General features: G+C 42.8%; 1 protein-coding gene across 9 annotated transcripts in view; it reads left to right on the top strand.

Moving 5' to 3' along the window:
• Positions 1 to 24,114, top strand: part of bahcc1a (BAH domain and coiled-coil containing 1a) — a 61,316-nt gene extending 37,202 nt beyond the window's left edge. For 2 of the 9 annotated variants that reach the window (XM_023957528.2, XM_023957533.2), the window contains 26 exons: positions 2,002 to 2,127; positions 2,401 to 4,668; positions 5,403 to 5,514; positions 5,610 to 5,809; positions 5,952 to 6,110; positions 7,458 to 7,714; positions 7,839 to 8,184; positions 8,928 to 9,851; positions 11,593 to 11,762; positions 11,878 to 12,014; positions 12,142 to 12,255; positions 15,210 to 15,260; positions 15,371 to 15,485; positions 15,771 to 15,999; positions 16,085 to 16,276; positions 16,375 to 16,548; positions 16,678 to 16,958; positions 17,197 to 17,323; positions 17,426 to 17,540; positions 17,830 to 17,905; positions 19,725 to 19,833; positions 19,915 to 20,031; positions 20,122 to 20,277; positions 20,400 to 21,637; positions 21,736 to 21,972; positions 22,060 to 24,114. In XM_023957528.2, coding sequence (XP_023813296.1) covers positions 2,002 to 2,127; positions 2,401 to 4,668; positions 5,403 to 5,514; positions 5,610 to 5,809; positions 5,952 to 6,110; positions 7,458 to 7,714; positions 7,839 to 8,184; positions 8,928 to 9,851; positions 11,593 to 11,762; positions 11,878 to 12,014; positions 12,142 to 12,255; positions 15,210 to 15,260; positions 15,371 to 15,485; positions 15,771 to 15,999; positions 16,085 to 16,276; positions 16,375 to 16,548; positions 16,678 to 16,958; positions 17,197 to 17,323; positions 17,426 to 17,540; positions 17,830 to 17,905; positions 19,725 to 19,833; positions 19,915 to 20,031; positions 20,122 to 20,277; positions 20,400 to 21,637; positions 21,736 to 21,972; positions 22,060 to 22,269 — 8,240 coding nt within the window. In that variant the 3' untranslated portion in view covers positions 22,270 to 24,114. The remainder of the gene's footprint in view (positions 1 to 2,001; positions 2,128 to 2,400; positions 4,669 to 5,402; positions 5,515 to 5,609; positions 5,810 to 5,951; positions 6,111 to 7,457; positions 7,715 to 7,838; positions 8,185 to 8,927; positions 9,852 to 11,592; positions 11,763 to 11,877; positions 12,015 to 12,141; positions 12,256 to 15,209; positions 15,261 to 15,370; positions 15,486 to 15,770; positions 16,000 to 16,084; positions 16,277 to 16,374; positions 16,549 to 16,677; positions 16,959 to 17,196; positions 17,324 to 17,425; positions 17,541 to 17,829; positions 17,906 to 19,724; positions 19,834 to 19,914; positions 20,032 to 20,121; positions 20,278 to 20,399; positions 21,638 to 21,735; positions 21,973 to 22,059) is intronic. The other 7 variants (XM_078950909.1, XM_023957532.2, XM_023957531.2 and 4 more) reach the window with 7 other exon arrangements.
• The last annotated feature ends 370 nt before the right edge of the window (positions 24,115 to 24,484 follow it).

Below are 24,484 nucleotides of genomic sequence, written 5' to 3'. Positions count from 1 at the left end.
CTTGTTTGTGTATTTTTTTACACTTTTGTCTAATATTACATATACTTCGAAGAGTTTAAAATTTTCCTCTAAGACTCATCTCTGATACTCTGTCCTTTCTGCTCCTTCCTTGGAAAGAAAGCCATGCACCATGAACGCATCTTATTGACTGACTCATGCTGACATCCTTCTGTGTGTTTGTGTGTCTGTACCTGGAAGGAGCCATAGTGAGCGATGCTGCTGTACAGTCAGCAGACTGCACTAAGACCCTGCTTACGTTGCCTGCAGCAGCAGCTTCCCTTGTCCTGGCCCAGATTAATGGCTGAATGGGCTCCGCCGTGCCCAGCAGTCCCCCTCTTGCTACCCCACTGGAGTGCATGCTGAAACTGAGCGGGCTGGCATTATCGGGCACAGCCAGACCACACTGTGAAAGGGGATTACGCCGTCAATCGTCACGCTCACAAACAACATGCTGCAGAAGTAAAAAACAAACAAAAAAAAGGCCCCTTCCTGGCTTGGATAAACAGTTTGCCTCCTTCCCCCCCCCAAAAAAAAAAATTCACAGAAAAATGCCATGTTTCTTCTCCTTCAGTTGATGAATTGACATAAATGTGTTAGCGTATTAATCAGACACCAAAGAAAGAGTCGGAGACAAAAGGAGGAAAGAGAAAAACAGTTAAAAGTAAAGAAAATAGCAGGTAAATGAAGGAAAAAGAATATGCAATTAGGACTCTGTTGCCCTCCTCAGAAAGCAGCACCTCCTGTGTTATTGCAGAGCTGTTTACCCTCTCCGTGCATTTCATTAATTAAGATGGGAGGATGCAGGAGCTGCAATGAGACGAGGTCATTAAGCCCACCACAACACTCCTCCCTCCCCCTGAGCTGGCTCACAGCACTGGCTCCATTGTTCCACCAGCAGAAAGTGAGACATTCACTTGGAGCTCCAGTAAAAACTGCCGTGCTGCTCACGCTGCTAAATGAACTGCACCTGTTCTTTTTCAAATCGGGTCACGTGCTTGATAACACAGAAATGTCTGTCTGTTTACATGTTGTTCTCCATTTCCATCTTCCCTTGCTGCCTTTTTTTTGGTGAAACTAAAACAAATGGGCTAAACGGAGATGAAGAACTACTTAAACCAAAACGAACAGAAAAAAAATTTAAGGCAGATTTAAAAATACTATTTACACCCATAAATGGAGTCACTGTAATACAAATAAGTTGTATGTTAAGTAACATTGCAACACTTAATAATATTAAAACCTCAAAATGCTGCTATAACTGTCATGCTAAACATTTAATTCCTTTAAATTTAGATCTATGCTCTTGTATTTAACTATCTAGTTAGAAAGCATTGAGGTAAGATAATTTAGTTGTGGGCCTACAATTAACATGTTTAGATGTTGCAGCACCACTGTTATACTTGTGTTAATATTGCGATGGTCTGTCTCTTTCTTCTACCTTCATTTGTGTCCTACCAGTGAGCAACATCAAATTAGCCAGATTTACAGGCTGACAGCCCCCACATCCTTGTGACCAATGGTCCCTAGAGTTAGCCAATCAGCTCTCTGTTGATTGTTCAGACAAGCTTTACATCTATCCTTATCTGATAGAAAGAGCCAGAGGGGTCACTGGTGGTTCAGCCAAAGAGAGAAAAAGCCAAATTTCTCATGGTAAATGGTCTATACTTATTTTGCACTTTTCTATCTTCCTTAAAAGCCTAAGGCACTTTACGGTCACTGTCCTATTCACCCATATACACATTTACACAGTGATGGTGGCTCCACTTCCGAACGCTGGCGCCAACCTATAACTACTTGGTCCAATAAGGGGACACATGGGGAGGCAGTGGAGGAACTTAACCTGCAATCTTCCAATCAGAGATCGACGGCTGTCCCTCTGCACCAAGGCCTTATGGACAAATGTCATACATGACAGCAGTTTTTTTAATGCTTTCATTTTGGACTTAGTCCATAACTATACCTTTTATCACATTTTATTAACCCTGCTCCTTCGCTCTTTAGCAGGTCCAGGATATCCTAGATTCTCTGGAAGTCTGGCCCACACTTTCCTTCCAATGAGCCACTTGGATCACCACGCCAACAGTGGAGTTCTTTACGGGCAGCACCGCTTCTACGACACACAAAAAGGTCAGAGGTTAAAGAGCTGAAGTGTAACCCAATCATATGAATGACATAGTCAAAGCCTATTCATCCCTTAACCAGCTCTAATAGGGGTGTGAACCTGAACTAGACAACTTTTGGCATTACATGAATACAGAACAGTTAAGTTGGTAATATACTCTTGGGTTAAATTACATTTTAGTAAAAACGAACTTGTAAGGCAATTTTATTTTTCCTGTAAATTGATTTCATCTAATGATTTCAATAACAATGACTGAGCTGTTTTATGTCCTTCTATAGAGAACTTCTATCTGCGGGGTCTCCCATCTCAGCCACCGCTCATCTCAACCAACCATAGTATGCCGCAGATGTCCCGGCCAGGTTCAGGACACTCTCAGGGGTCCTGCAGCAGAGACAGAGATTCAGGAATGGGGGCTGGAATACACAAAGGACTCAAGGAAGGGTCTGTGGAAAGGGGGGTGATATCTGTCAAGGACAAAGAGAGAACCAGTAGCAAACAAGAAGCCAAGGAGCGACAGCAACAACAGCAGCACCACAACAACCCGACTCGCCAAACCACACATCAACACCATTCCCACAACCATCCGCAGCACCCCCATTATCCTCAACACCCCCTTCCCCTGGAAGATGTCAACAGTCGAGCCCTGGAGAGGCATAAGGCATCACTCACAATGGAGTACAGCAAGGACCACCCACAGAACATGGGCAAGCCTCTTAGTGCCTGCTTACACAATGGCAAGATGCAGAATGGAGATGCAGGAACTGGGCCTAAGGTCTCTTTGTCCAGCTGTGGTGGGGATGGTACAAGCATTCGAGCAATAGGAGTTGGGGGGAGCACTCAGGGCAGACATCTGGGGTCAAGTGGTAGCAATCGCTGCACCAAAGAAGGGGTGAGTGGGGACATGAGGATCAGTGAGCAACCTGCAGACTGTCTAGAAAGGGGTCAGGCACCACTTCACCACTCTCTCCCTTACTCAGTACCCCCACCCTTACATATGGGTTCTGCTGCTGGAGCTACACACCCTCATCCCCATTCTCATACTCATCCCCACACACACCCTCATCCAGGAGGTTTCCACTGCCTTCAGCTCCACCCAAGTCATCCACACCATCCACATCACTCACACCACACACACCACCATCCAGACTTTTTCTGTTCAGCTCCAGCTGCTCCTCTAGCCAACTCTGCTTCCCAAGAGAGAGGGCCAGTCAATGTAGGGAGGGAGCCTAAAGCCACTGGGCTCACATTTGTGACATCAGCAGGAGACCTAGGGGACAAATCTAGTGGCTCATTCCAGGCTGGTAACCCTGAGTGTCAGGGTGTGGGAAATGGAGGAGGAGGCAGCAATGCCAAGGACAAAGAAATGCAAAAAAATGGAGGTGGGAACCATAATTGGCACAGAAAACATCAACAGCAGCAGCAGCAGCAGCAGCAGCAACAACAGCATCCTTACAAAAAGACAGAAAAGGCTCCAGATTGGATGCAAAACCATCACCAACATGTTCAGCCCTCACAGCTTCCTCCACCTTCCCAACAACCGCCCACACACCCACAGCAGCACCAAGTTGTACGGTCACAGAGTGCTGAGTGTATCAACAGTGGAGTTGACATAGACGTGTTTAGATCCTCATTACCCCAAGGACCCAAAGTTGGCCATTCTGTTCCTCATTCAGTAAATACTTCTCCTTACAGAGACTGCTCCCATCAGGGACCCCCACCCATCTCCTCCCCACTTGGGGGTAAAAACATGGGGCAGCATAATGGGCCTGGAGCAGCGCATTGCCCTGGTGGTAGCTGCTCCTTACAGAGAGATGGTCAAAAGGTAGCCAGGATTCGCCACCAGCAGCATGGCCATCCTGGTCCAGATGCTCCCTCACCAGCTGAGTTGAGTAATGGTCAAGAGCTTAAAAGAAAGATGGACATGTCTCCCTATGGATACAACAACAGCAGTGGACAGCACCACCAGCAGCAGTCCACTGTGCCACCATGGACTATGAGGCCCCCCCATCACATGTCACAACCAGAGGAGGAACAAAGGAAATCCTACATGGAGCTCGGGAGCACTACAGGGCAACACTCACAGCAAAAGCAACAGCAACCAGGAATCAGTCTGCCTCCTCCACAGCCTCCCTCTGCACCACTTCACAGTCAACCACAGCAGCAACCCGATCCCCAAGGTCCAACTCAGGGTGAGAGCAGCGCCATGAAGAGCCTGCTAAAATACAGCAACCAGCAACAGCCACTGCTCCTCTCTCAGAAAAGCCCATTTGGGGGGCTGGGAAATCTCAAATCAGGTCCACCAGGGGGTAGCTGTGCCCTACAGGGTAACAAACAGACTCTACCTTCCAGGAAGGGCCCAACCAACGATGGTGAGCGCCCTGAATACCGAAGCAGGGAAATGGGTGATTTGTGCCACGGGGAAAGTGAGGTTCGGCAGCCACCAGTGGGGATCGCAGTGGCAGTGGCTAGACAAAGAGAGCCTTCATGTCGTTCAGCGGATACTCATCCCAACAGCCGACACGGGAGGGTGCAGCTCTCTGTGAAAGGTAAGCAAAGCTAATGTTAACACACAAGGGCACACAAAAACAATATATTTTTAGTTTAAAAACTTGCCTCTGTAGCACAATGTGCAGTCCCAAACATGATAAATGATTGTAGATTACTTTTAGAAACAGGCAGCTGTTTCTGATTAACTTAATTCCTGTCAGGGCTGATGATCAGAAAACAGTATTAATAATAAACTCTTGTTTAGAAATGCAATAAAAGACAGAAAACGTTGCACAAAGGCTAATATAATGTCCATATCCATGTTTCAGTTTACATTAATCGAGCTGATAGATTGTGTGAGGCTACATGCAAACCATTCAAAGGAATCCATATTTTGTGAGAAAAAAAGCTACATATTTTCTACAAAAACTGATTTATTTTAGGGGCTTTGACACACACATGACACACACATGTCCTGGATCTGAGCACTTATTTTTGTTGTAATGTATTAGAAAATAGTTGGTCCTTAGGAATTTTACAAACGTTGTAAATGAATATTGTTTATGTTTTTTTTTAGTCTATTATATATTCCCTCACATCTTGATGAAATAACTTAAATGTGTCAGATCTGATGTTTCGGCAATATTTCTGTTGAGGCTAAAAGCTATTAACACCTGAAATACATTAATTTGCAATACGTGTCAGTGTTTAGAGAAGAGGCAGGAGTCTGGGATTATGTCTCCACCAAGGAGAGAAGTAAAAGCTGGTTTTTAGCTGATGCTTTTTCTCGCAGGACCACCACGCACCATGTATCCCTCAGATCCCTCTGAGGAGGAAAGGAAGAGGATGAGTGACGAACAAATCGGTATCACTTGTCTGGACAGAGAGAGAGAAGCGTATATCAGGTAAAAAACATATGCTGCTGCTTTTGATCCAATTACCATTTAAGAATACATGTTTATGTGCAGTTTTTTTAATTTTTGGCTCATTGTTATGACAGGGAAAATAAAGAAAGGGTGGAGTTTGCAAGGATCCATCCAACCAACAGTTGTCATGGTGACCTCACTTCTCACCTCATTGTTCCTGGTGGAACTTCCATCCAGTCTGGCCAATTGGGAGATCCCGCTGCACACTCTGCTCACCACCATTGGATGCCAAGAACTGGAAGTCCGTCCCTCTGGATGACAGGACATTCTTACGGTAGATAAATAACTATTGATTCAAAGAGGCTCAATGACCTCCTACTGTGAAAATATATATTTGTACATAAAGCATTACCTCTGTATGTTGAAATGATTTGTATCTTAGTAGCACAATTTAAAGAACTCTGTCTTTGAAACAGGCATAGGCCATACAACTCTGCACCAGAACCTACCACCAGGTTTCTCTGCAGCTATGCCAGGCCCTCTGCAGCCAGTCCTTCCTCTGCCTCAGGACCCCTCTGCTCAGCTGGTTGTCCTGCCCTCTGAGCCTCCAACCCATCCAGCTCCCCATCATCTGGGTATGCAACAACCAAATGAGCATATTAATTAAAGAAAATGTTGATATATTGCTTCAATTATGGCGTCAAATCCATCTTAAAATCTTTTACATAATTTGGAGAACTGTGTGAGCAACTTTAGGCTCCGGAGCCACATGCTCTTTCACTCCTCCATTGTGGCTCTTTGACTTTAGAGAAAAATGCTTATAATTTAAAGAAATAATGGGTTTGTAGTTTTGATTATTCTGTTTAAAGCTTTATGTTTCGACATTTGACTCATTGGATAACATAAAAAATGATGGTTCTGTTAGAGGGGTTTAGTACAAGATCAACATTAAATCAACAATTGATCTTTTTGCAGTTACGTTTGTTTATATATTCAAAAAAATGGATGCTACACCAGTATTGTCAAGTTTATATTTAATAGTGGAAGGAGAAACAGGATGAAAGAACACTGAAGTCATAATGACAGAAAATACCCTGTTTGACATTATTCATTCAATTTTATACATTTTTTAGAGGAGGATTTTATTTAATTTGGGTATATTTTATTTTGAAAGGAACTTCTCTCAAAGGTTATATATAGAAAATTACAATACTGTTATATTTCAATAATAGAAAATATGTATAAGCTATATATTATAAATGAATTGATTCATAGCCACTAAACATGAAACGCAAAAGTGGGACTTTTGTGCCTTTTTTCTGTCAACTAAAAAGCTCTTTCAGCATAAAAGGTTGCAGACCCTTTAGCTTTAGAAAACAACAAACATGTTTAACAAACGTAAGACGTGGACAGGGTTAATAAAAAGTAAAACAAATCTGTTAATCATCTGTAGAAGTTTGACCAAATCTGATGTGACTCCCAAAAAAGAGGCTGACCTAAGAAAAAACACTTGGATCAAAACTTTAAGGAGGGTAGCTCATTTTGTCTCATACAGAAGAAAAAATGTTTCCCCTTGCACGTCCCACAAAGCTGTCCTTGTAGCCACAGGCCGCATTTCAGCATTTACCATAACTTTTGTTTGTCTTAATGTTCCCAAACTCTAAAAATGTAATTCCTTAGAAACTGCTTTTACAGAATCGTGCATGTAGGACTGCAGCTGCCTGGGGAGATGTTTTGAGAAGTCAAAAATCATTTCTTAGAAGGGTAGACTCTGCTGTAACATATGAATACAATGTTTTTTAAATGATCCATAATCTTTGTTGCTGTTTTAAAATACGTGTGTGGGAGGCGAGTAATGATAGATATGGAAGAGACAAATGTTTTCTGCTCCCTAACGCATTCGAGTATGTATGCGTTGATGCCGAATGTGTGTATCTGCATGCACATTCTTTCATCACTCTCCTCCTCCCTCTTCTCATCAGATGTGATGGAGCAGCAAGGGCTGTGGCCTCCTGTGTACGGCGCCCGGGGCCCACCCTCCCACATGCAACATCCTGCTGTGTACTCCCGATCTCAGTTTCTACGGCAACAGGAGTTGTATGCCATCCAGCAGCATCAGCAGCTTCAGCACCAGAACCAGAGTCACCCGTCACAACAATCCCAGCTGCAGTCTCAGCCTCAGCAGCAGTCTCACAGAGCAGTACATGGCATGCAGCATCAGGTTCCTCACAGTGAACAGGTCAAACTTAATGAAGTCATAAGTTTTTATGTTTTCTAAATCTCATTTAATCAAGGATTAGGCTGTTTTTCTCAGATTGCAGTTTAAATAAGAATCTTTTTTCCTTTCCCTTTTCAATGAGCAGATACAGAAGAGACCAAATGAGCCCTCAGATCAACTAGAGGAACTCATTTCAGAGCCGCGAATGTCCAAACCTGCCAAGGCTTACCCCTACAACCCCCCACAGAGAAACGCTTCATCCCCTGGGGCCTGCGCCACTCACATGTCACCTTGTTACCAATCCCCCTCCCTGCGCCAGCATCCTAGAAGCACTCCTTCAACACCCCGCCCTGCCCCCAGCCCCGTTGCAGCAGTCCCTCATTCTCCTGCCATCAGTCCTGCTCCACCTCAAATGCTTAAGGGGGCTGAATCCCAAGACAAGAGAGGCAAAGGACAGCCCCCACAAGATTATCCAGAGTCTTTGGAGCCGGGTAAGCTTAAGAAAAAAATCGTCATAGCTTCCCTGCTGCCTTTGATGCAGTGCGCTGTGTGGCTTTGGTTACAGCATCATCCAGAACATTGGGTTGAAGCTAAGTCAAAGAGATGGCTGTCGACATGAAGCAGTTTTAACACATTTAAAGGATAGCAGAAAAGAAGTTTGCAAATAACATGTTTTACTGTCCAATGAATAGTTTTATTCAATAAAAACAATAAGTGAAATAAATCAGCTGATCTTAGATTACTGATTTGCCTTTTTTGCACATAATTTATATCCTAAGTATATCCTAAAACCTTGACTGAAACAGCTCAAAGCTAAAGAAAATGGCGGCTGTCTGCTGTGGTGCTTTCCAGTTCTGTTACCTTGGTAATGGCTGAGACGGGCCTCAGCGGTAGTCCTCGCCTCTCACGCCCTGCTCTCTGCATCTTTTTTAATGTGTGTCTAACATTTCTTACGCGGAAAAGGAGGCTTATGCTTTTTGATGAACTGAAGGTGTAGCTCACTGTAAATATCACAAACACACACACACAGTTCTTTGACGTTTTCTACCCCTGCTTCTGCAGGGAGATCAAGCCAGTGGGACTTCAACACTTTTTAATCTTGCTTTCCCTCAGTAGGGGGAAAAAAGATTAGTCAGTAGTAAGAAAAAAGGCTTAGCATAGATTTATTAATCTTTAAATGCAGAAATAAAATGATTTTATCTAATTAATTGATCATTTGGGTCTGTTTCTTTAGATTTACCTCCAGGATATACATACCCTGCTATTGCCATGGGCTTCAGACGTGGGCCGTCTCCACAGGATGTTCAACTGGCTGAGCCAGCTGACCTGGAAGCAGTCCAAGCAGAGCCTTCTGAGCATGCTCCTGAGCCCCTTGCTAGCCTGGAGGAGGAGTTAGCCTGCCAAGTGGTGGTCATGCCCCTCCCAGAGCCACTACCACTCAAGGAAGTGGAGCCAGAAGAAGAAGAAGCAGTGGCTGACAGGGTTTTGGATCCAAGAGAGGGGGTTGAGGTTGCAGTGGTAGCAGCCAACTATGTGCCTGATGAAGAGGAGGCAGATGAACCGGCTTCAGACGTCACTGGTCTACTGGTTTGTCCCTCAGCTGAGAATACAGCTTGTGAGACGGCTTCCTCTACAGTTCCCCTTTCAGCAGAGGAGCCTAAAAGGCCAGAAGCTGTAATTACTCTGGAGGAGGAAGATGACGAGGTGGCAGCGGGTGGGGAGATTCAGGTGGAGCATGATCAAAAGGTCAATATACCAGGGGAGCAGGAGCCAGAGCTGCCCGCCATCATTGAGCTTGACCCAGCGTCCCCTCCAGCCCCACAGCTGCAGAGTCCACTCTCTAAAGGAGCAAAGGACTGTGGGAGCAACATGACCCATGGTGAAGGCTCAGTGGATTTTGTGTGTCTGTCCCCTGCCTCAGCTTCGGCTTGCAAAACCATTGCCCAGCCACATAAACCTCTCGTGCCCTGCTACTGGAGTCTGGAGCTGCTGATCGCTGCCGCTTTTTGCACAGATGTACCCCCATTTCCATTGTTCCCTCATAGCCCCCCTTCACCTGCTCCTTTGCAGTGCACTTCTACCCAAGGTATGGCGCTTCTGAGCGAGCTGGCCGATCTGGAGCTACAGCAGCAGAAACGGACCAGCGGGAACAGCCAGGGTGAGGGACAATACATGAGCCCCCCACAAGACACATGACCCCACTCATATAAGCTGAACCCGCAACTCCACTTCTCCCAGTTTACTGAGAGATTAGCATTCTTCAAGACCTTTTTCTTATTGAGATTTATGCCATTTAAAAATCTCTTCTGCTGCTAGTTTCAAAAGCCTCAGATGGCATCTAACGTGCTTCTACAGAGCTCATCAACATGCTAGTGTGCTGATTCTTTTTAATGCAATTTTTGAATGCAGAATCCTCTCCTAAAGGTTGCTGGAGAGAAACAAATGTCCATCCTGCAGCTGTTCACAAGTGTGCAGCACAGCAAAGGTCTTCCGTCCCCCCCAAACACGTTCTGGTTAGTTGATGAGTAAACACAAAGGCAATGGATGGTTTCAACACCTTGGAGAATTGCCTGGCTAATTAGACCCCATTGTTTTAAAGTGCCTTTAAAAGCTTTGTTGTTTTTCAAAGCACAACATGTTTCTTTTTTTTTTCATTCATGCAAAAGATGTTTTGTGTTTACCACGGCATCCTAATGCATTTAATGGTTCCCAAAGGAGACTTTTGGAAAACCGGCATCAACCAACAGTAAAAAAGTGATGTCATGTTTGTGATGTGATACGGTTGACAGCTGAGAAAAGTGGCAGCCTTACAGTCACAACAACAGTCTTTACTTAACAAGTGTTAGAACAAGTAAAAGAAAGAAAAACATTTATTCAATTTGAAATCAAAAAGTGCCAATTTGTTGACAAATCATGTTTCCCGGAAAGCTGTTGGGTCAAAGATAAAGGGGCATAGGAAGCACTTGGCCCAGATGGCCATTGATCTTGCGGCATCTGGTGAGTCCATATTGATATGACCTCTAAAATGATAAGCTGCATCCTCCTCGTTCAGTCTCAAGTTTCCCTGAGTACTTTTACACTCCATCATGGAATTGTAGTAGAAATAAAATGTCTGAGTTTGGGTCTTTAACCTTCATTAGTCGCTGAACTCACCAGTGAGTCATATTGGCTGCCCCCCCCCCCCCCCCCCCCCCCCCCGCCCCCCATTAGCATTGTTTTCTTTCAGAATTTAACTTGGAGGATGAAAAAAGGTTCAGCTTTAAACATTTTGGGTTGAAACAAACATTACAAAAGTTATGACACAGAACTATGACACGCCTTAGAATAAATCCTTGAAACTATGTGTATAGTTTAGTGGGGCTTCGCCCGTTTGTTTGTTTTTTTGCCATTCTTTGTGGGTTCATACTGTTTTATTTTGTCTCTACGTGTTTGATCTTTTGTTGTAAAATATAAGAACTATTTCATCTGAATTATTATGATTTTTCTATCAGCAAACATTTGAACATTTTAATACTCTTTTTTGGACAGTTTAAGGCTGATCCAAATTGTTGTGGATCGTGGAATTATTGTGTAATATCATTAAACATTTGTCCGAAAAAAAGAAACTGGGAGTTGTAATAAAAACTAGCATTGCCAAGAAAGATACATTAAAGATAAATTAATTGAGCAAATTCTAGTAGACAAATTGATCAAAAAGGCCCTGGACTACCAAGGGTTAACAGCAAAAACAGTCAAAGCAAGTATTCATTTGTGTTACAACTAGAAAAACTAGTTGTAACTTAGAATTCATTGCGATATTTTTTACTATGAAATCATGAATTTGTTCAATTGTACTGTCTCGTAATCCAGAAAATTCAGAGGTGCTGAAATGAACCTTTTGTTTGTTTTTTGCCTAACAGAAGAAGATCTGCTCATGTTAGACCTTCAAAGCCTTGCTACTTTGGCCACAGCTCGTGCCTTGGAGCTGGGAGCCCAAGACAGCATCAGCCTGGGTTCAGGACGACACTGTCCGGCTCGCAGGATCTTCAATTTACGACGAAAGTGCAGCTGGGCTCCTCGAAATGAACCAGTAAGACCACAACCCATCCAGATTCTTTAGTACCTAAAGGCTATCGTTGTGTTTGCTAGGAAACTCTTATGGTTGCCTCTCACCTTAGCAATATAACAAACTTTGTGTATCTCAGGTGTGCCCAGCTAAAGTTAACATGGAGGCTATGGACGGACCTGAACTTGCAATGCGTGTAAAATTGGCTGACATACAACGTCGTTATAAAGAAAAGCAAAAGGAACTGGTCAAACTTCAGAGGAAACATGACCATCAGTGAGTATCACTGTTTTTAATCCATTCTTCAGATGTGAAACGAGTGAAAAGAGTCGATTCCTCTTAATGTGGCTTCTATTTAAACTGACCCTTTTTCTCGTTTTGCCTTTTTTTTAAATTTGTGCAGGAAGGAGGAAACTCCGCGTAGCCCTGCACGGCGAGGGCCAGGCCGGCCGAGGAAGCGGAAACCCACCCTCACCACAGGTCCACTGTCCTTAACTGAGGGCCAAAGAAAAGTCAAGTGAGTATTTGTTAGTCTGTCTCTGCTGGCTGGCTGCAGTTCAGTCTTGCATGATAAGCCCCTCTGTACTGCCTGCATACAAGGAGTGCTTCTCACTAGCAAAAACAGGAAATGGGAGAACGGATGAACCCTTCTCAGATTTCTCCTCTGAACTCTTCTAAGCTAATGTTCATAGAATATGAACATGGTCTTTGTTGTTTGTGTTTGCTGGTATTTACCTGATAAATGAACTGCAATTGATAACTGAAGTCGGATTCATTTGGACAAGAAATCTCAGCGGCGCCGCTGTGGCTCCATTTGAACTTCCCTGAACTTGTTTTGGAGTGTGAGAGCTAACAAGCAGATGTCGGTAAACTTGATCCAGCTAAGATGTATTTTTAATTATAGAGCCCCCACTTAAATCTGAATTTGAGAAACCAAAGAAAATATGCAAGTCTATATAAGTGTTTCTAAGAAAACTGAGACATTTTAATTCGTCCATTTTTTGTCTATAATACTACCATAGCTGTTTGGAAATGGTTGTTAGGGCCTGATAAGGCAGAGGGTCACTGGGGATAAAGGTCAGGCTTCATTTAGGATTCTCATGAGCATTTGAGAAGGCTTAGGGCACCACATGCCACCTTGCAGCATCTCTTCTTTCCCAATACTCCATTCTTACTCATAAATCTGGACAAGCATCCAGTGTTTCCGGCTGCCCCTCTGGGTTGTCACCTCCACTTTCCTTCCACTCGTGTACCCCTGCCCTCTTGCCAAGCCAGTGCTAATCAGACTGGAGATGCTGATGCTCGGTGACAATGACGCCCAAATGTAAGGGTAGCAGACCAAGTCCCTGCAGTGAAATACAGCAGATAGAGGGCATTGCTGTGTTTCATGTAAAATCCACTTAACTCCAGGCATCTTCCTCCAAACTTTGAGTTTTATCGTTCTTCAAGGTGTGCTCTTTTCTACAAACAGCACACAAGAAAGGAATGCTCTAGAAAATCAGGCAAGAACAGGATTTGCTGCATCAGTGATATAACTAAGAGTTAAAGACAGTAGGTTTGAGTTTACCCATTTGGCATCTTTGTTTTGTTTTGCTTAAGCCCTATTAGAGTTTAGAAGTTTGTAGGTGTAAAAATGCTTTAAAGCCTCCTTGTTTGTGCAATATGACTCAATTATGCAGGCCTTGTTAGCCTTTATTCATGCATTAGATTGTTTTTTCTATGTGTGTGCGGGTTCTGCTTGGCTGCAAACACTGCTAATCAATTCGCTTTAATTAGTCAGAATGCGCTCAGCCCTACCAGCCCCCCCACAGAGGGGAGGGACTCTGTCACATTATGTTCGTCAGTGGCGGAAGGCAGAACGCTGCAGGATCTGCCTCACAGGAGCGACTCACACTTCACAGGCACCTCTGTCACTCAGTCTGTCAGTGGGCAGACAGTCCCTCTGCCTTTCTTCTTCCTTCACATACACTAGTGCACATTGATTATGAGATGTATCCTCTGTCAGCTTAGGAAGTCCCTGCTAATACATGGATGAATTAGGACAACCCTGACAAGGCCAGGCACTTTATTGTGTGTTATTTCAGAACCTCTGTCATCAGGGAGAATAAAACCAACAAACCATAAATCTGACCATTAAGTTGATTTCGCTGGAGCAATCATTTGTCTGGCAAATGCTCCATCAAGGTTGACTTTGATTTATGGATGACTAATTCATGCCAAAAATTACATTCATATTTGTTTAGCAGCTAAGGTTTTTTTTTGTAATTTCTATAAAACAAATCCATACAAGAAGGCTCAGGTGCTTGAAAAAGTGAGTGCGGCACCAGTCTGTTATTTATTTGTCATGTGGTATGCTATTAAAAAAATGCAATGAGTCAAAATTAATTCAATACAATGTAGCATTTTCTTGAAGTCCTAAGCTTTACTTCACGACCCACTCCGGTGGTTATCCCGATGATTATGATGATGGAAGACATAAATTAACAGAGTACTTTCAATTCAGTAATTTAGAGGCAAAAACTATTGCTGCTCTGCAGAAACTATGTTCTAAGATATCCTGGGGATTTCTAGCTGTTATAGTGTTATATTTCAAATTGTGTAGGACTGTTTTGATCCAATACAGTTCCAATCATTTAAAAAAAGGTAATTATGCTTTGACAAAGGATTTTTGTTTTGTTTTAGAAATTTAAAAAAAGTTTAACTTTGTGAATGGAGATAGTCTGCCTATTTTCCCTTTTTCTGTATCAAACACTGTAGAAACTATTTATAATCCAGCAGACTGAAACTTAAGTTTTGAGTTTAAAAAAAAAAAGAAACAAAACTTAGCTTTGATGCCATTACAGTCCTGCATAGATGCAGTTCCTTTTAACGAGAGCTTTGCTCAACACGCTCGCTTTCTTCACCAATTATACCTTTAAAACTGGACAACCCTGTCGCCCTCACTTTGAAGATCTTGCAACTATTTAAAATGTATGCTTTGTATTTCACGGTTTTTTCTTAAAAAAAAACAAAACAAAAAAAACAATAGTGCACAAACAAGTTTGGATCAACTTTTTTCTATTGAATTCAAGGTATTTCCAAATCAAGAAATGCTTGGTTAATCCTTTGTACGAGCGTAGCCAGGCTTATGTCGGTGTGCTATATGGGATTGCTGCAGGAGGAAAAATTCAAGGGCATTCGGAGTGTTTTGCCTGTTATGCAGTACACAGTACATTGTGGTGATGGGGGGGGGACTGTGCCACAGTCATGCAACTCATGGAGAACATCATGCAGCTGAATACAAATGCAGTGTCCTTAAAACAGTTCGGGTATCCTTCAAAGGGATGCAGAGCCTTGCAGGTCACAAACACGCTCCCTTGATAAGGTCCTAGTGCAGACCACACCACCCTCAAACAGTCCTTGGCTTCTTGTTAGATCCTAATTTTTTTGGAGTGCGCTGTTCAGACACTGAGCCTTCTTTGTCCTTTTTAGGCCCGCTGTTCACCAGACAAAGAAAGGAAAGTTATTAGATCCCACAGAGAGGTGACTCAACTCAGTTTTTCTCTTATGATGTCCTACCCCCTCCTTTTTTTACTTTCAAGTGATCCCCATTCTCCTCTGATAAATGCTTTTTTCTTGTTTTTGACTGACAGGTTGATGGGGGCGGGGCTTGGCTTGTCGCCTGAGGACCTCGGAGGGGGCGGGGAAAGCCAGAGAAGGAAGAAGAGGCTCTCAAGTCAAGGCTTTGAGCGACTCAGTAGCACACAGGTCAGTCCATGTCCTAGTCCTTCTTTTTTAGCAAAAGTAAAAAACGTCAACATTCTTTTTTTTTTTGCATTTGACATAATCCATTGGTACACTGTTTTTAACAGGGTGCTACCCTCACAAGCCATCCCTCCTTTTTCTACATTAATGCCTTCTTTCGCTGGGGCTTTGTCAATTTATTCCTCTGTGGTTTGTGAGTGCAAATGAGGGCCCTCTTCCTCTGACACTCAGAAGACTCTGAAGCTGCTGTAACCCGCTCTCTCAGTCTCTCATCTGTCTCTGTTGCAGCAGATAAAAGGCGGCAGAAAAAGCAGTCTTCACAGCGTGCTGAGCTCCAAGCTGGCTGGTGATGTAGCACAGCTCAAACAGAAGGCCCAGGTTAAAAAGAATCTCTCAGGAACAGGCCCCAGGGACAAGGAAGTTTCCCTTTGTAACCCCAACCCCAAGAATGGCTTCAGGAACAAGAATTCAGTCAAAGCTGAATCCAGGCGGGAGTCTGGGGGACAGAGTGATACAGGTAAACACTGCTAATCAGGGCTTTGGTTGTGCTGATGCCGTTTTCTTTTTCCTGCTTGTCAACGTTTGTTTTGCCCTCTCCTCAGCAGCCAGTGTGGACAGTGTCCCCCAAGACAACTGGGCTGGAACTGTGCGTGGTGGACATAAAAATGGATCCATCACCTTCTCGCAAGGATCCTCGCTGATGAGTCAGCAGAAGGCAAAGGTTCATGGGAGCCAGAGGGGGAAAGTGGTGGAGGAAGAGAGCTCCTCTGCAGAAAGTGACTCATCTGACCAAGGCAAGGCAGTGAAAATAAGAATGTCTTGGGATTTAACTTTGAATTTTAGCATCTGTGTCGAGAAGATAAACGCATATATGCTGTACTTTCACTATTAGAAGCAGAAGAAGAGGAAGACAGTTATGAGACTGATGAAGGTCGAGATTACAGGCCCCAGTCCCCCAAAGATGTCACTTCCTGCTCAACTGTGACGGGCCCCAGCCCTTCATCTGTGGTGAAACTGGAGGCCAACCAAAAGGCCAGGAACAAGAAACGGAGACAGGAGCTTTATGGTGAGGCTGCCCTTTGAAAACAATAAGTCCACCATTCTGTCCCACATCCTCATGGGAAACATCTGTTTTCTTCTTCTCCTCCTTTCCTGTAAGTTCAGTCTAAATCCGTGTCTTTATTTTGAACCGCAGGCTCCCAGAATTTGTCTGGAACAGAGGGGGAAGTCAAAGTACGGAAGAAACCCACCTGTCGGCTGGGTATAGCCACTGCAGTCAAAAACCATCAAATCCAGCAACCAGAAGGAGGAAGAAGATCGTGTGGAGCCAGATCCAAGGAACCACGATGGGGGAGCCTTGGTACAAGAGGCAGCCGCTTCAGGAGAAGCATGGGACTGGCCACCTTTCCAACGACCAGTGAGAGGCTGAAGAGGGCGACCCGCAAGAGCACCATCCTGAGAGGAACTATAAACAAGGTGAAAATGAGGATTAGTATCACCCAAACTGAAATGGATTCTTTTAAAACCTGAATTTTTTGTCTTTCACTGGAAAATTGTCTGCTGGACTTGACAGAATTGGATCCATTTTAAAATGTGCAAAAATATTTGCATTTATGGCATTTTGTGTGAATCAGCTTGAGGTTTGCTGGTTTATATCAGATGCAAAAAATTGTCATTGTTTAATTTGGTTTCTGTTTTCACCAATACTCTCCAGTCAAAGGGGCGAGCTGTGAGCCGTCTCTTAGAGAGCTTCGCGGCGGATGAGGGCTTTCAGATGGATGGCAGCAGCTTCTCTGAGGAAGATGACAGCAGCCATCGACAGAACAACAAAAGCCTCGAAGGTAGAAAAAAAATAATAAACTACCATTTTGACGGAGCTTTCAGCAGCGGTGTGTTTCTGTGTTGTCTAAATGTGATATCGGTCTCTACTTTTCCCTTTGCAGCTCCAAACTGTGTCCTGACCAAAGAACTTTTAACTGATGGACTGAAGGTGTTGATCTCTAAGGAGGATGAGCTGCTTTACGCTGCCAGGGTCCACAGTCTGGAAATCCCTGACATGTGAGTGATCAGTCAGGCAGCTCCACAGTCTTTCGGGGTACATTTCCTGTTTGGTGATAATGACATAGCTGATTTGTTACAGTAGAAGTCATTGATCTGTGGTGAAAAGGTTCCTAGGGTAATCATAAATCGCTCTGTATTATCTCACACCACGCTGCTCTTTCTCAGGGAGCAGAGATGCAATAACAGCAGCAGAGTGGGAGTAACCCATGATGTGGGATCCAGGATAGCATAAAACAGACCCCTAAATAACTAATCTGTTTCTTTTCTGTGCATGTTTTTCTTTTAGATTTAAAATCAGTATTGATGGGGAAAGAGGAAACCGCTCAAGAATCTATTCACTGGAACAACTGCTACAAGAGGCTGTGAGTTTCATCACTCTGTAAAAACCCTCTCAGTCATTTCTTTCTAGATTTTTAGCAACTTCTGCTCAACTATCTCTCTTCTAGCAACATATTTCAGTGTCTGTGGATTATTAAAGTCTTTTAAAGTCAAATGAACAAAAACTTATGAGAAAAATGTTTAGTTTTATTGGTTTAAGAAACTACAAATGTGTTTTTAACAAAGTTTTTGTTGCTGTACTGCAAAACAAGGTAGCCTAACAAGAAAATAACACTAATCTTAAAAGGAGTGTACTAGAAAGTATTAACATTTTCTTATACAGTAAGTCTTACATAATAAGAAATCTTAGAAATGAGTTCCAATCAAAGATTGTTAGATAGCATTACTTCAGATTGAATGCTATACAGCCCAATAATAAGTAATTTTTTGTTAGCTCTAAGCAAGTGGTTTGTATTTTTGTTTCCAAAGTAATGACAATGAATGCCAGTCTAACTTGTCAACACATACTGAACTTTAAAATGATCTCCTTAAGGCTTGGAACATCCTTAAAATTCATCCTTAAAATTTTAAAGCCAAAAATTACAGAGCTTCTTATTACATTCAGAAAATAAATAACAATTCAATTCTTGAAAATGTAAACCAAATGCGTTTAGATGTCTATGAACATTTTTTAAATCATGCAATTTGAATTTTTTGAGTCTCAATTTTTCTTTTGTCAAGAATCTGGAACAAAATGTTTTTGACTTATTTCTTAGATCCTATATCCAATGAGACAAAAAATTCTCTGTGCCGATTTTGAGAGAAGCTTGCAAGAGAAGTTAAAACGTTTGAATGTCTAAGAACAAGGTTTGAAGTCTTGACAAGTATCATGTAGTTTGCTGTGTGCAAGCTTTCTGGATCCATTCATGTTAAGTAGGAATTGTTCCCTGGCAACATTACTGTCTACGCACTGTAACACTGCCTACCATTAAAAGGCCATGACCATATCTTATCTAGTTGTGGTATTTAGGTCCCATTGTTGCTAATAAAAGATAAAGGAAATTATGTTTGCACATAATGGAGAGTCTCAGCAGAACAACTTCAATCATAGCTCACATGCTGCAGATTTATAGGCATAGTTAGTTCCTGAATTCCTCAAATCCTTTCTCATTTTTGTATTGAAGCACGTGTTTAACCGTGTAAAAGTCAGTGCAGAAAAGAGACCGTACTTATCTCCCCCACTCATTAATCTAAGCTCACTCACACACTCAGAAGTATTTTATGTCACCATAAAGCATTTTATTGTGTCATTTTATAACTTTGCTGGATTTCTGTCAACATTCCCTTTATCTAAACATTCATGGCATCCCACCTGCTTTTAAAGTTACTGCCCGTTCCCCTTTTTTTTTTCTTTTGAAGAAAGCCATTTATTTGACGCTGCCACCCATACCCCAATTTTCAGTCACCCCGCTCGCCCAACCACACTATCACATCCACACTTCATCAGTCAAAGGGGTCTCTTGCCATGGCAACAGTAAATGAAAGCAACCTGAAAGAGCCCCTAGTGAGCGGCGGATGCTGGGGCTGCCTTCATTGTTGGAGAAAGGATCTGGCAACCTGCAATCACAAACCCTCTATTCAGGCCCTCTTTAGTATTACTCAGCAAGTCAGGATTTACTGCGTTATGGCTTCCGTTCCTTTCAGCCCTGACTGGCACATTGGCATGAGATAAGTGCCGCTTGGAAACGTGGCACAGTGACTGCCCATTCACAATGCTCCTTTGCTCTCAGACTGTTTGTAATGTATGTGTTCATTGTGTTGGACCTGTAATGAATCTTAATTATGGTTTGGTTTGGGTTTCAGGTTCTGGATATACGTCCAGAGTCTGAGACTGTTCTCGGTGAAGGAACTCGGGTGTGTGCTTATTGGAGCGAGCGCTCGCGGTGCCTGTATCCAGGCTACGTTCGCCGAGGTGGGATTTCAGATTACTTGACTGCGTGCACAAAGGTTTTACAATTCGGCACACTTTAAAGTGCCTTTTTGTCTCTCACAGGTGGTCCATGTGATGACGGAAAGCAGGGAGGGGTGATGGTGGAGTTTGATGATGGAGACAGAGGGAAGATTTCCCTTCACAATATCCGCCTCCTGCCTCCAGGATACCAGATTCATTGTGGGTGCCTCCCCTTTAGCTGGAATGGGAATTCAATCTTTCATTATGTTGTCCCTTCATGCTCATGATCTTAAATTATTTGTCATCCAGGTGGGGAGTCATCTCCTGCCCTTTTGGTACCCAGTGGAGCAACGCCCAAAAAAGGTTCAAGTCTGGAGCAGGCACCCATGAGTCGGCCTTCAGACAGACTTACAGTCAGCAGTTCAACCAACAACCAGAGTCTAACTGCAATTAAAAGAAGGCCAGGTAAGAAAAAAAATGTTACAAAAACATTTAAAAAGAGGAGTTAAATAAAAGTAAGTTAAAACTGTATTATCAGGAATACATGTTTCTCTTAAAATTCTCCTTTTTTTCTGTCTTTTTGACAGGGAGACCTAAGGGTTCTGGGAAAAAACAAAAGCAGCAGCAGGCAGAAAGTACCAATAAAACTCCTTTATCATTCCTGGGTTGGGGTTCACTGACAAACACCAAGAAGAGAACAAATGAAAACCTGTTTCAGTTCAACGGAGCACCCAGGAAACCCCTGAGGAGGAAGGAGGATGCCCTATTCTGCTCAACCCAAACCCCGTCACTGGCCTCCCTTCCATCCAAAGGCCTTTTCAGCAGCAGCTCATTTGAGGTGGATTCCTTCCGAAGCATCGCAAATGGCTACTCCTTCTGTAATCAGTCTACCGGAGCAGGCTCAGGTTTATCTCTGGGAATTAGAAATGAGCTCTACTGTGAAAAGCGCAGACAAGATGACCTGGTCCTGCCGAGAGGCAGGAAGTCTGGTCAAGAGTTCCTGGTCAAATTAGATCATGAAGGGGTGACCTCTCCCAAGACAAAGAACAGTAAGGCTCTGCTGTGCAGAGGTGGATCTTCCAGTGTGAGTAGCATTCCTAGAACAGAGTCATACTCCCACCCAGTTTTGCTAGTCAAAGACAACAAAAAGAGTGGATCATCTAAGGTGGAGCTTCTTCTGAAAGGGACCACATCCTCAAAAAAGCCCTCCTCTTCATTGGGAATGGAGGAATATGGTGACTTGGGTTTCAGCTCACACAGAGAATGCCACAGTTCCTACTCTGATCTTGATGATGATGAGGAAGAGGAAGGGAGGAGGAGTGCTGCTATGGCTGCAGCCACAGGAGGACTCAGGACGGCTGGCCGTTTTCTACCTCGACTCTCTGTCTCTTCCTCCTCCACTGGTTCTTCAAGCTCATCCTCCTCAGGCTCTCTGTCAAGTTCTAGCCTGTGCTCATCCGACAATGACTTCTCCTACAGCTCAGAAGATGAGGACGCATCAGCAATGATGCTGCAGACTTGTCTGTCTTCTCACAGGGGCCTCCTCCAATCATCTCAACCATCTACTTCTTCAAGGGCTCAACAGCACTCCTTTGTTGCCAAAGCCGTTGCTGTTCCGAGTGTCAAAGGAGGCCCTTCTGACCATGTCTCCAACAGCAAGTCCTTCAAGAGGAAGGAATCCATGAGCTCCAGCTCCCGACCAAACAAGGAATTTGTGAAGAAACCCAAGTTGCTTCCAGATGACACTTCATTTATTCCAAGACCTAAGATGTCTTCATTTATGGGAGGCCGGCCAATGTGGAGATGGTCTGGAAACCCTACACAGGTGAGCTTTTAGGTTCTTTCAACATAAAATACTCAACGGCAACAAATCTGATCAAAATAAGTTATCATTGTTTGGTCAATATGTTTTGTTTTTGACAGAGGCGTGGCCTAAAAGGCAAGGCCCGAAAGCTTTTTTACAAGGCCATCGTACGGGGAAGGGACATTATGAGGGTTGGAGATTGTGCCGTGTTTCTCTCAGATGGGCGTCCAAACCTCCCATATGTAGGTCAAATTGAGAGCCTCTGGGAATCCTGGACGTCTAGAATGGTGGTCAAAGTTAAATGGTTCTATCATCCTGAGGAGACCAAGATGGGCAAGAGGCTTCGTGATGGCAAGGTAAGTTACAAACCCTGTTTTCAGTGAAGTTCTTATTCATATTAGATTCATCGTACGATGCAGCTAACCCTGTCTGTTCTCCTCCAGCATGCCCTTTACCAGTCTTGTCATGAGGATGAGAATGATGTCCAGACAATCTCTCATAAGTGCCGGGTGGTGAGCAGAGAGGAGTACGAGTGTCTGACTGGTAATCAGAAGTCAAACAGTGCCCCCCAAGACCTCTACTACCTGGCTGGGACATACGACCCCACGACGGGCCAGCTGGTCACTGTTGAAGGGGTTACCGTCATGTGCTAAACATCTGAAAGGACACTACTGAAGGACAGACATGACATGGGTAAAACATGGCATGGATGAGCCCAGACGCTCACGGCCTAAATGTCAGCACCACAGCAGGGCTGTCTGAGACACTGTACACACCTGATTCTTGTGAAAGTCGAAGCGAAGACTCGTTAACTCCTTTTTTTTTTTAAACAGCAAACGTTTTGGGTCTTCCTGGGTAAATTCAGTAACTATTCTCTATTTAAGACATTCATTGCTTCCATCAGATGTTTCTGAAGCGAAGTTAGATTGCACTGAGGGGTGCAATTTACGACGAGCCTAAAAAAAGTTACGCTGGACCAATTCTTTGAAGCGTAGGGTTACCAAAAAATGAATGGAAATGAACAGTGAGGTTCTGGGCTCCCTCTAAGATTTTTCATTCCAGGGAAGTTAAACATGTAAAAGGTGCAAAAGTAGTTTGTAAATATTTTGAACTTTTTCACAATCAAGCCATACACTTCAGTACCTCTCACCTGTCAAGAAATGCGCAGGTGTGCATTGTACAGTTCAATTATTGTATTGTCTGTATGTCTATATGTACATAAAAGTTATTTTATATAGGAGATTATTGTATATATGAGATGTATCTTTCCATGTTTGCAATTGATTTATTTTTATATGGTTGTGGACTACATTGTATTGTGCTTTGATTGTTTTTTTCCCCCTTTTGCTTTGTGGGGTCAGGATTGGGGAGGTTAGTGTTGCACTGCTTATGCCCTGCTGAGACAGACAGAGCACACATGAGACAGATGGATTTAAACTGTAACAGGAGAAAAAACCCTTTCTGAGAGAGGGGGCTCATCCTGTTATAAAAAAAAAGACAAAAAATAAAGGTAAAGTGGCTTTTTGTAAAAGTGCTTTGTTGCTTTACATTAGTGTTTGACTGATTAAAAAAAACGCCTTTTTTTTATAATTTAACTTCTCATTAATCGCCTCATCATTAGAAAGCCGGATTCGACAGCAATTGTGGTCACAGGTCAAAGGAAATTATAAATTAGCATACAGTTGTGACGCCATAGCTGTGTGTGCAGGTAGCATCCTTATAATCGTAATCACAAATACACTTAGACTGGGTCATTAATTCAAATATATATTTATTGTGCATTACAGCGATGAGTGCAAAAGTTCGGCACATTATGGCCTACGAAATACCAAAGTGTCTTTAGTACATTTTTTTTCTCTTCTCCCAAAACGAGATATCCTAAGCACCTGTATAGAACTCAAATCAGAAATCACTGTTAAGTTATGAAAACTCGTGCAGATGTTTTACGGTAGTCTCTTGCACACATCTGCAGATTTTAAGAGATGAATATGCACCAAGAGGACACCTGGAAATGTGACTATAAAGGTCAAGCTATTGGTAAAAGGGAGATATTGAGAACGACCAATTAGTTCAAAGGAAATATTCTAGTTTTATTAGCCATCTGTGTCTATTTTGTACAGTTACAACAGTCTCAATGCTAGCTGTGAAGGACAATCAGACTCACAAAGCAATGGACACATTATGTTTGCGCAATCTAATAAAACAAAACTAAAATTTATATATCACTGAAGCTTATTTAATTTGTGCCAAGTACATTTTTTCCCTAGTTTAGACTTGTTTGACATGCAATCATGCGTATTTTTTGTTCACAAAGTTTTATTTTGTTTGCCAACGTTTATTTATTGTCAGTGTTGCTGTTTGTTCATGCCAAGAGCGCTTTATAGGAATGTGACACTGTTTTTCTTGGTGTGATGTCGCATTTGCATTTCCTAAATAAAATTGGTCTTTTAGAGGCCATCTAGTGAAAATAAATAAAAAACAACACTGGATTCCTCTCAGCTGCAGCTCTGTGTGCTTTCATTGACATCTTCCTCTTATCATGGGAAAGCTGTTTGTCCTCCTGTTCATTTTAATGACAACCAGCATTTTGTTCATATTCATTTTTTCAACTAACAATTTTAAATGCATTTCAAACAACTGTTATGGACATATTTAGAATTAATCAATTTCAATATGTGCAAAAAAGGGCTAAAGTATTTGAAAAGTAAAGTAAAAAAATAACAAGTAAACAGAGGTGGGCTTAGCATTAGGCAAAGGAGGACCCTGACACCTTGAGGCCCTGAGCTAAACAATGAAAAGATATCTAAAAAAAATGTTCATGCCATGTTAATTATTATTTTTTTTTAAATCTGAAATGGGATAAGACTG

This window comes from Oryzias latipes, chromosome 8, assembly GCF_053564925.1.
Source record: "Oryzias latipes strain Hd-rR chromosome 8, Olatipes_Hd-rR_3.1".
Classification (NCBI taxonomy): Eukaryota; Metazoa; Chordata; class Actinopteri; order Beloniformes; family Adrianichthyidae; genus Oryzias; species Oryzias latipes.
The sequence above is the reverse complement of the archived record's forward strand: the minus strand, read 5'-3'. Positions and strand labels throughout refer to the sequence as shown.